Consider the following 12,464-nt stretch of genomic DNA (forward strand, 5'->3'; position numbering starts at 1 on the left):
TTCTCAATGAGTAAATGGTGTGGTCAGACAGCTATGAAAAACAAAATTCTGAGATATATCACTAGAGGGATCACAAGCAGGAAGAAGGCGGTCCAAATGCTGCTATATAGGGCTTTGGTCACACCCCATATAGAATAGTGTGTCCAGTTTTGGAGATAAAACTTAAAAAACGATGTTGATAAGATTAAGCGAGTCCAGATATGGGCAAGAAAAATGGTGCAAAGCCTGAAGGAAAAAAACATATCAGGAGAGATTGGAAGAACTAAATATGTACAGCCTGGAGAACAGAAGGGATGTGGGGGGGGGGGACATGATTAAAATATTTAAATATATTAAGGTTGTGAATAAGGTTCTAGAAGGCAGTATCTTCAATATTAAGCAAAATCAAGAACACAGGGGCATAACCTCAAACTGACAGGAGGGAATGTAATGTTAGATAGTATTACTACACAGAAAGAGTAGTGGAAGCTTGGAACTAACTTCTAGCAGCAGTAGTAGGTCAGTCACCAGTAACTGTTTTAAACATGCTTGAGATAAACAAATATCCATCATCCAACAAAATTTTAAAAGTAGAATTAAATAATAATAGCATAGATAGTACCAATAGTAATAGGCTTCTTGTGCAATGCTGCTCCACTTGAACACTATTGGCATTGACAAATACACCATCAGTCAATATGCAAAAGGTGGTTTTGCTGAGCTTCCATCCTGAGACTATTTCTGTAACATCATCAAACATCCACATGTCCTATCCCAAGTATTTGGAAAGAACGTGATAGGTAGACAATGCCAAATTTAGTCTGAACATCTGGCTGACTGTGTGACAAACCATAACAACAATGACAACACCCATTGAGGCGCTACCTTGATGTGGTTGTGGGACTTGTGTGCTTTGAGAAAGATGAGAACTATGCCAGAAGTTCAACCATAGTGGACAGGTCTCATCAAAGGAGTCAGACAAAGAATTTCACTCCCATAACAAATACGGTGAGATGTAAATTACAGAAATCCATACTGGCTTGGTTGTCGCCCAGATTAACAAGGGCCACACTAGATGTTGGAGGATGTTCTGGATGTTCAGATTAGCCCAATTTTCACCAGTTATGAAAAATGTGCTAGTCTCAGCTTCTGGCTCTCTGTGCAATAAACCAATAATAATAAAAATAAATAACTTAGGACTATTGGCTGAGCAACCAGGACCAGCAGCTGCAGAACTACTGGAAAGAAAGATGCTTACCTTCACAAATATCTAGTGATTGAAAAAAAAATGATGATATGTTAATTATAGATCAAGTCCAACAAGAAAAGGATATTTGAAATGGATGCACCAGTTTTTGGAAAGAACAACATCTGGAATCAGAAATAACAGAACAGAGGCTAGCAGAACAACACTGATTTATAATAGAAAATAAAGTATTCACAGAAGCAGAATTGGAAGAACTGCAAAGGTATACAAAGGACAAAGAAATCATAGCTTGTAGAGGCAAATCAGGGGGAGTTGACAGTAGAGGAATCCAGCAAAGATATTTGGAAGCCAGGTGCCTTTTCCTCTGCCTCAGAAGGAACAAAACCTCATAACTACAGTAGAAGAATTGAGCATCATCTAGAACAGCACAAAAACATTAGAACAAGGTTGCCTGTGTTAAAGCTTGTTTCAAAGAAACAGCTAGCATAACATTAAAAGATGCCATTACTGCAATATCAAATATAAGCACCAGCTCAATGCAAGAAACAAACTAATGTACAGCACAGCTGCAGTTATAACTGAATACCTGGGATGCAAGATCAACAAAGAAGAAGAAAAGGCAAACAGTGTGCCACCAAAATGGAAAGTCAAACTGGAAAAATAAGATCAGCAAGCTGAGAGCAGATGCAAGCTAGAATAAATGAAAGAAAAAAAGCTGAAGAAAACCAAAGAACATCTAATCAAGAAATACCACTTAGAAACAAGGAAGATCAAGGAAGCACTGGAAATAATAAAGCAGCAAATAATAGCTGTAGGCAAGAAGATTAGCAGATACAAAGATCAAATTGCAAATTATAGGCAGAACCTCCAATTTCAATCTAATAAGAAACATTTCTACCAGTCCATCAGTGGAGAGACTGCAGTAAATCAGTCAGAACCTGACAAGGAAGAAACAATACAGTTCTAGGCTTAGATGTGGGATAACCCAAAAAAATACAACAAGGATGCAGCTTGGTTAACATCAAGAGAGGAATCTTCTAAGGCAGAGGTGTCAAACTCGCAACATCACATGATGTGTCACAATGTATTGTGACTTTATTGCCATTGCCAGCAATGGGGTGGGTGCAGTTTCACTATGATGCATACAGCCCGTGAGCTGGCAGTTTGACACTCCTGTTCTAAGGAGACTCACTATCACCACTACTATTTGTCATTGCACTGCTTCCTCTGTCAACAATACTCAGGGCATGGCTTTCAGCCATCAAAAACATCTGCCAAACTATCCCACTTCCTTTACATGGATGGTTTGAAGCTGTATGGAAAAATGCTATCTGAAATAGAATTGCTGCTCAACACTGTCCGTATATTCAGCCAAGATATTGCAATGGAGTTTGGGCTGGACAAATGTGCCATACTTACCATGAAACAGGGGAAAATAGTGAAAACTGGCAGATTCAAAATGCCCTATGGAAATAATATCAAGAGTCTGGATAAATATAAATACCTGGGCATCCTTCAAGCTGATAATATCAAATACAATGAAGTCAAGAAAAAGGTTAGAAATGAATACATCAAGAGATTGAAGAAGATCTTAAAATCCAAACTCAGTGAAGGAAATACCATCAAAGTGATCTATACCTAGGCAGTCATTTGATAGATGTTGGAATAGTGGACTGGATTCAGACAGAACTAAAGGCCCTGGATAGGAAGACCAGAAGAATAATGACAATGAATCATGCCTTTCATTCACACAATAATGTTGCTAGACTATAACTACCAAGGAAAATGGGTGGGCATGAAATGTTGCAAGTACATCAGATGGTTGAACAAGAAAAAAGGGCATTGGAAGAGTATCTGAAAGACAATGAAGAAGATGCGCTGAAGCTAGAATATTAGGAAGACATAATGAGTATTGGAGCGACCAAACTGGTCTACAAGAAAGATCAAATGAAAAAGAGAAAGGAAGCATGGGAAGACAAAGCACTACATGGCCAGTACATTATAAAAAAAAACCAGCAGGGAAAGCAAATAATAACAGGAGTTGGTAATGGCTAAGAGCAGGAAAGTTGAAGGAAGAGACCAAGGAGTTAATTCTGGCTGCACAAGACCAAGCCTTAAGAACAAATGCAAACAAAGCCAGAACTGAGAAGACAGCAACAGATAGCAAATGCCATCTCTGCAAAGAGGCTGATGAAACAGTAGACCACCTGATTGGCTGCTGCAAGAAAATTGCCCAGATTGACTATAAAGCAATGTCATGACAAAGTAGCAACAATAGTGCACTGGAAGATCTGCAAAAAATATCATTTGCCTGCAAACAAGACCTAGTGAGACCATAAAACAGAGAAAGTCATAAAAATGAAGAAGCTAAATTGCTCCAGGATTTTAGAATCACTAATCTTTTTCTTCCTTCTATTTTCAGTGTTTCTGTTTCTAGGATACACAATAGTAGAAACAAATACACACACTCAGACAAACACATGCACAAACTTACACATAGAACAGCACATACTGTAGATATAAAGAAAAATATAAATCTAGTTCTTGCAAAATGATGATGAGAGGCATTTTACACCCAGCTTGAAAGTTCCTAGCTCACACAGTTTAGAATCTATGCAACCAGTTCTTTAGTGATTGAAATTGGGTCTGGATTTAATTTATTATTCTTAAGTTAAACTTTACCTATTCATAGACCTCTTTCAAAAATTCTTTAAAAAACCAATCAATTATAGAAATAGAAGGTAAAAGTGATTAGGTTAATTCTTGGTTTTCCAAAGAATATGTTATAGCCAGTTGGACAAGAAAAAAAAATCTAAATTTGGTTCTTGCAAAATGAAGAATAAGTTGCATTTTACACTCAACTTGAAAGTTCCTAGCTCATACACTTTAGAATCAACACATCCAATTCTTCAGTTATTGAAATTGGGCTTATGATTCTTTGTTTAAACATTCCTTTATTCACGTGATTTCTTTCAAGAGGGAATCAAGCAAGCATAAAAATAGAGGGTAAAAATGATTGGTTTAATCTTTTGTTTTCCAAAGAGATGTTACGGCCAGTTGGACAATCAAACTTCTCACTTTAAAAAAAAACTGCCAAGAATTTGTTCAGAGTCTGATTCCCCCCCCCCCTTTCTTTTGCAATTTTTAGACTCAAAACAGGCAAAGGGAGCCAAGGGAGCCCTCAAGCTCAAAATCTGCACTAGGTAAGAATGTTGAATATTAAAGAAAACTGGATTGTAACAAGATATTTAGAGTAATAATTTGGAGAAGCACTTGTGTTACTTTTCAACAAAATAGTTATACTTCTCCCAACTTTAAACTCTATGTCTACTTGTATATTGATCTGTTTTCTGTGCACCTTCTTAATTTGTAACATTTTGTTTTTGGTGGATGAAACAAAGAGCAGGATTTAAGTCACCGCAGTTCTTTCAGATTGATTTAGGGATGTAGAAATTGCAATATGCTACAACAAGAGGGCCACTACATGAGCGGGAAACCTCCAGTGTAGGCTAGATTCAGAAGTTGGAAAAAAAAATAACCCAGGAGAGAAGGCAATGGCCAAGATATTCCATGTTAATGGGCAAATTTTACAAACTTATTCATGAATCCATCAGATGTTGAGCCGGACTCAAGAGAATTATAGAGCGAGATTAATTATAGGTCTTCAGCTTGGTTTTTCCATTTAAAAGACAAAAATACATTCCATTTTATGCCTCAATGCTTCTGACTCAATTTTCACTCAGATTCATAAACCTTGCAAAAATGTCCATGAAAATTGTTAAGGTGTTAGGAGCAGACACATTGTGATGGCTCATATTCCAGCCTATAGGGTCTGCCAATAGCTGGATTTCTCCCCTTCAAGATGAATCATTTTGAAAAACACAGAACTGCCCTCCTAGCAATGAACAGGAACCTATTTGTGAACTTGGAAATCCATCTTTGGTCATTTTTTCTCCATTCTTGATTTTAGATATCTGGGAGAAGTTGATTCTACAATGACAATAATTGATGTTTCTATGCTGACTGGTTTCCTCCCTGATGCTGAAGACCTTACAAGGGTAGGCAAGCTTTGCATGGGGCTTGAAATGGCTGTTTCTACATTCACTGAAGATGCTGAATTAGAGAATGTATTATAGCTAATCATTTGCCAATATGATTAAAACTGGAGAGAGAATGAATGAATCCTCACTTATCAATAAATAAATCAATAAGAGGCTGAATTTAATTTCAGTGACACATAATAGGCATTATCTTTTAATAAAATCAGAAAAGTATTCATCTCTTTTAATGAAGACTTGATTTTGGAAAACTTTGCAATGTAGTCAAAGTTATTTTAATTTTCTTGAAAATCACTCAGATGTTGTATGATTCAGTGGGCAAGAAACTTTGGATATAAAGCAATACTGGAACAATGGGAGAATATGTGGACAAAAGGTATAAAATTTACACTAAATTATAATCTAAAAGAACAATTTTATAAGATGATGTATTGTTGGTATTTAACACCAGATAAGTTGTCAAGAATATATAAAGATATTTGAAATGAATGTTGGAAATATAAATGTAAAGAAGGAACCTTTTATCATTTGTGGTGGACATGTGATCAAGCAAAGAAATATTGCAGTAGGATTCACATCTTAGTACAAAAGATTCTCAAAGTGAATATAAAGATAAAACCAGAAATTTTTCTTTTGGGTCTAATGGAAAAAGACTTAGAAAAAAAATGGAACTTTGATGTTATATATGTTGACAGCAGCAGGATTACTTTACGTACAAAAATGGAAAGACAGTTTAATCCCCACAATGGATAAATGGTTGCAAAAGTTGATGGAGTTAGCAGAGATGGCCAAATTGATTGCTTTGATTAAAGAAAAAAGTACAATTACATTTGTTTCTACTTGGAAACTGCTTCTGGACTTCGTGCTTAAGGTGGAAAAAATGAATCTTTGTACATCCTGGGAACCTTGAAAATACTTTCAGATTTTGCTTTAAATGTAACACGGAGCCAGTACAAATGTCTTCAGTCATCTGCAATTTCATGTATTTGAATCATCTGCAATTCCTAAAGTCAATGTCATCTTTCCTTTCCTTGTTTAGCTTTCTAAAGGAGTCGACAGATACATCTCCAAGTTTGAAATTGATAATAAAATGGCTCAGAAAGGAGCTGTTATCATTTACTTAGACAAGGTAAATACTTAAGGAATCAATTTCTTTGAGTAGTGGCATGGTTTGTTACTTGGTTTGCTAGACAAACCCTGGAGTTTGCTATCCTGAAAAAGATAGGGTGTATATTCAGCAAAATAAACCTACATAATCCATCATTAATTGCAACACATCATATATCTAGTAAGAAAGAGATATAATAACCTCTTGCATTGTGGGATACATTATATTTAAAGACTGCATCTCTGGTACATTTTTCCATAATTGCATAAGTGTAATACTGCCTCCTGTCTGTTTTCCATGATTGCAGTAACGTGTGTGCCACCAGCCCTTGAGCCAGTAAACATATGCTGGCCCAAATTATGCCGAAACAGTATTTTCCCCTTCATGCAATCACTGCTCAAAGGGATCTTCACATCATGTGAAATTAGTTAGTCTTTAGCATCTGTTCCTTTGGAGGGAGGTCCAGTGATTGCTGGCCTAGGTCACTTAATCCTGTTTGGATAGTAAAAAAAAACCAACATGAAATATATATATATCTGAAAAGAAGATACGACAGAATAATATGTTAATTGTTTTGTGTCCCAATTGATTAGTAATCAATTGGGACACAAAAAGATACAGATTGGACTCTGTCTTTAAAGCAGTGGAGTTTTATGATAGACATACTGTAGAGCCTTCCTCAAAGAAAGAAGTCCGGAATTCCAACAGAATAGTGTGTTAATTCTCTAACTTTTGACCGGTATTTTCTGAGACACCATTTGAACCTGCTGGTCCTCTCACCTTTTCCATTGCTTACCCCTTATTCTGGGAAACCTGGACAGACTTGCAGAATTTAGTCCTTCAGTCACTGGTCAAACCTGAGGAACTTGGAACAAGCAGTTTCCTTGAGGTTATTTAGAGAGCTTCAGAAAAAAAAAAAAATATCTCCACAGGCAAACTACCACTCACAAAATTATCTTCTCTCTCCATCCCAGGTCTCCCACTCTGAGAATGAATGTCTGCATTTTAAGATTCTCAAGCATTTTGAAGTTGGCTTCATTCAACCAGGATCAGTCAAGGTGTACAGCTACTACAATCTAGGTAATGGCAGACATATTGAACACCCCTTCCTTCCCTTAATTTCCCCATAACAACAACAACAACCCTGTGGAGTTAGTCAAGTTAAGAGAGAATGACTAGCCCAAATTCACCCAGCTGGCTTTCATGGCTAAGGCGGGACTTCACTCACAGTCTCCCCCTTTCTAGCCTGGTGCCTTAATCATTAGACCAAACTGGCTTTTTCCAAGGAACGTACTGGAGCTTGGCAAAATTAGACAAAAGCCTAACAACAATTGATAATTTATAAAACATTCTTGACTTTCCAAAAATCTCTTTATAGCCATTTTATAAAGGCTGAAGTGAAAAATGAATCATTTGAGAACATTGAAAAATATTGACACAGAGCTCTGTCTGATGTTATGGCAGCCTTCCAGTCTGAGCTTCTTTTGCTTGCCTCCTGAAGGGCAGAGAACAAAGCTGGTGGGGTCTAGGACAACTCGCCACCGCCAACTCGCCATGGGACAGCTCCCCACAGAGCAAGAGTTACCCTAATATCAAAGGAATGGTAGAATAGAATTATTAAAGAAAGGATGCCAAAGGAGGCACAAAGTAAAATGTGAATGGCAAAAAATAAAATCATGTTTTAATTATTTTAAATAATTAAATTGAATTGTTGAATTGCCCCATAGTGAGTTGTCCTGTGGTGAGTTGGCTGAAACTAGTTGGCTGAAGCACGTTGGCCAGAGACACCAAGATCCTGTTTTTCTCTGCTCTGGCGGGCAACGTGATGCTCATCTTAGGGGGGGAAAGTGATACTGAGACTAAGGAGGCTGAGCTTATCATGGCTGAGGAAGAGTTTTCCCATTCTAATTAATATTTTGAAAGTTCATTGTCATTTTTATTTCTGAATAGCATTTTCAGTGCAGCTTTTTAATCACAAAATGTACAAAATCATGAAAATATGTTAGAGAAAATTACCTGTATATAGTAGGCAAAATTGCAAAAAGCCCTTTGTTTGGAAAAAGCATATACATTTATAAAATGTTAAAAAAATATAAATTAACAGTTTAAAAAATCTCTAATCCAACTAATCAGAGCTGACATATTTGCAAAATTGAAAAACCAAAATCGACAGACACATAGGCCCAGTTTTGTGGGCAGCACAGATCAACAGGTTGTGCTTTAATTTCAGGAAAGAATATGCCCACCCAAGACATTCTGCTGCGCAAAGCAGTTGCACTGATTTTGCATATATGTGCAACCCTAAAGATTGCCTGCTGTGTCATAGGGCTACCTAACTTACCTGGGAGGTCAATTTGTCCCCATTTTGATCTCACTCTTGCTAAGTCTTGTTAGCTTCAGTGAAAATATGACATTATTGGCCTGTGATCTCATTTATAAGACCTCTGTCATTCTCACTTACCAACGGGCATGGGACCCTGCAACCGTTCAAAGGCACAACGGTGCTAAAAATTAACTTTGTGACCAATCCTTGCATTTACAACCATTGTAAAATCCCTCAGTCATGTGATTGCCACTTTGAAACTAGTATACATATTTACCTGCAACAATACTGTACAGTTTGGAAAGTGAAAGTAAAATTATAAGTCACAATCATGTAGTTTTTCACTTAGCAACTGCATCCCTTTGCTTAACAACCAAAGGGGAAATAAGTAGTGGCCAAGTTGCATGTCCCAATTGTGATTACTAAGTGAAAACAATAACAATACTGTATTTTAGTATTGGTATGGCTAATACCAGAGCCAGGGGTATTATATGTAACGCTGCACAGAAGCTCCCGAAAATTGGAGATTTTAATACTAGAAGGCTGTAAGGACCCACCCCACTTTGCATCTTTTTTATTATTATTATTATAATTTTTACAATTTTACAATAAAAACCCCTTTCCCAATCCCTCCCAACCCTCCCCAAAACCCTCCCCCGTTCTTCCCAGAGCTAGATACAGAGTTGACTAAAACTTAGTAGAAAAAGCTTATAAACTCAAATAAACCACAAACAAATATGATTATATTCAATGAACAAATTGTTAAATGCATTAACTCCATTATATATAAAAAAACAGAAAAAGAAGAAAATAAAGAAAATTAAAAAAATAATAAAAGGAGAAAAACTAAACTATTCTACACTTCTAAATAATATCTTAAACTTTAAATATAAATTATTCAAAAGCTAAATAATATTTTCTAATATCATACCTATATTGTATAAAATTTATCCATCTTTTCCACACCAAGAGATACTTCTCTTGCGATTGATCTTTCAAAAAAGCCGAAATTTTTGCCATTTCAGATAAGTAAGAAACTTTAAAAAAACATTCCTGCAAAGTAGGCAAAAATTCCTTCTTCCAATACTGTCCTATTAACAACCTTGCCGCTGTAATTAAGTTTAACATTAAAATAATATCTTTGTTGTCACAATCAGAGACAATACCCAACAAAAACAATTGTGGAGTAAATTTTATCCTTCTTTTGAAAATTCTTTGTATATTCCACCATATCTTAATCCAAAAAGCTTTTATGCTTTTACATGACCACCAGATATGATAATAAGTGACTTCCAAGCAACCACATCTCCAACATTTAGGCTGCAAGTTTGAATACATACGAGACATTTTTTGTGGATCAAGGTGCCATCTATAAAACATTTTATAAAAATTTTCCCGTAAATTTTGGGCTTGTGTAACTTTAACATTCCTCACCCAAATAGTCTCCCATATATCTAATGAAATTGGTTCATCAAAATTTTGAGCCCATTTAACCATACAATCTTTAACTAATTCTGCTTCTGAGTCCAATTCCACTAACACACCATAAATTCTTTTAATATGGGTTCGACTTTGATCTCTAATTTGTTTTAACAAATTCTCATCCTCTCTAAGCAAGCCCACATTATAATCTATCTTCCACCTTTCCAATAATTGTCTGTACTGAAACCATGAATAAATAATATTTTCTTCTACTAATTCATCCATAGATTTTAATAAAAGAAGTAAAAAATCCTTTTTTGTCTCTGTAAGTGTCTAAAACTCCATTCCAATCTCCCATTAATATAACAGATCTGTAATCCAATAAGGTCAATTTTTGATGTAATAGCCTATAAAATTGTTCCTATTGTTGATTTCCCCTTTATGGATTACTGCCTTATCGTGGCGAAGGGGCTTGCGTAACTCAATGAAGCTATAAGCAATGCCGTGCAGGGCCACCCAAGATGGACAGGTTATAGCAGAGAGTGCTGACAAAATGTGATCCACTGGAGAAGGAAATGGCAAACCACTCCAGTATCTTTGCCATGAAAACCCCATGGACAGTACTAAAAGGCAAAAAGATATGACGCTGGAAGATGAGCCCCTCAGGTCGGAAGGTGTCCAATATGCTACTGGGGAAGAGCAGAGGGCTAGTACTAGTAGCGCCAGAAAGAATGAAGCGACTGGGCCAAAGCCGAAAGGACGCTCAGCTGTGGATATATCTGGTGGTGAAAGGAAAGTCCGATGCTGTAAAGATTTTTTCTCCATAGGAACCTGGAATGTAAGATCCATGAATCAAGGCAAGCTAGACATAGTCAAAAAAGAGATGACAAAACTGAACATCGACATCTTAGGAATCAGCGAACTAAAATGGACAGGAATGGGTGAATTTAACTCAGATGACCATCAGGTATACTACTGTGGGCAAGAATCCCTCAGAAGAAATGGAGTAGCCTTCATAGTCAATAAAAGAATAGGAAAAGCAATACTGGGATACAATCCCCAAAATGACAGAATGATCTCAATTCGAATCCAAGGCAAACCATTCAGTATCACAATAGTCCAAATCTATGCCCCAACCACTGGTGCTGAAGAGGATGAAATTGACCATGAAACCCTACAGCACCTTATAGAATTAACACCCAAAAATGATGTCCTTATCATCATGGGGGATTGGAATGCTAAGGTAGGAAGCCAAAAGATAACCGAATAACAGGCAAGTAGTACAAAATGAAGCAGGGCACAGGCTGCAAGAGAATCTGGTCAGAGACCTCTACACATGGACATGGGTCAGAAATCAGATTGACTATGTAGCCAAAGATGGAGAAGCATACAGTCAGTAAAAACAAGACCAGGAGCTGACTGTGGCTCAGATCATGAGCTTCTCGTTGCAAAATTTAGGCTTAAATTGAAAAAAGTAGGGAAAAGCACTAGGCCACTCAGGTATGAACTAAATCATATTCCTGATGAATATACAGTAGAGGTGACAAATAGATTTAAGGAATTAGATCTGATAGACAGAGTGCCTGAAGAACTATGGATGGAAGTTCGCAACATTGTACAAGAGGTAGCAACTAAAACCATCCCAAAGAAAAAGAAATGCAAGAAAGCAAAATGGCTGTCTGAGGAAGCTTTGCAAATAGCTGAGGAAAGAAGGGAAGCAAAAGGCAAGGGAGAAAGAGAAAGATACACCCAATTGAATGCAGAATTCCAGAGAGTAGCTAGAAGAAATAAGAATGCCTTCTTAAATGAACAGTGCAAAGAAATAGAAGAAAACAACAGAATAGGGAGGACCAGAGATCTCTTCAAGAAAATTGGAGATATGAAGGGAACGTTTCATGCAAAGATGGGCATGATAAAGGACCAAAATGGCAGAGACCTAACAGAGGCAGAAGAGATTAAGAAGAGATGGCAAAACTACACAGAAGAACTATACAAGAATGAGCTTAACATCCCAGATAACCACAATGAGATGGTCATTGACCTCGAACCAGACATCCTAGAATGTGAAGTGAAATGGGCCTTAGAAAATCTGAGCAACAACAAAGCTAGTGGAGGTGACAGTATTCCAGCTGAGCTATTCAAAATCTTAAAAGACGATGCAGTAAAAGTGCTACACTCAATTTGCCAGCAAATTTGGAAAACTCAACAGTGGCCACAGGATTGGAAAAGGTCAGTTTACATTCCAATTCCAAAGAAAGGCAATGCCAAAGAATGTTCAAACTATCGCACCATTGCACTCATTTCACATGCTAATAAAGTTATGCTTAAAATCCTACAAGCTAGACTCCAGCAGTATGTGGATCGAGA

The 12,464-nt window shown here is 36.9% G+C and overlaps 1 protein-coding gene across 2 annotated transcripts in view; it reads left to right on the forward strand.

The window, feature by feature from the left end:
* The window catches only part of LOC120310464 (venom factor-like), a 134,378-nt gene that overhangs the window by 103,344 nt on the left and 18,570 nt on the right, over positions 1–12,464 (forward strand). For both annotated transcript variants that reach the window (XM_039348887.1, XM_039348888.1), the window contains 4 exons: positions 4,335–4,389; positions 5,157–5,244; positions 6,284–6,373; positions 7,327–7,432. In XM_039348887.1, coding sequence (XP_039204821.1) covers positions 4,335–4,389; positions 5,157–5,244; positions 6,284–6,373; positions 7,327–7,432 — 339 coding nt within the window. The remainder of the gene's footprint in view (positions 1–4,334; positions 4,390–5,156; positions 5,245–6,283; positions 6,374–7,326; positions 7,433–12,464) is intronic.

The sequence above is a fragment of the Crotalus tigris genome, unplaced genomic scaffold (genome assembly GCF_016545835.1).
Source record: "Crotalus tigris isolate CLP2741 ecotype Arizona unplaced genomic scaffold, ASM1654583v1 scf7180000018197.359167, whole genome shotgun sequence".
Taxonomy (NCBI): domain Eukaryota; kingdom Metazoa; phylum Chordata; class Lepidosauria; order Squamata; family Viperidae; genus Crotalus; species Crotalus tigris.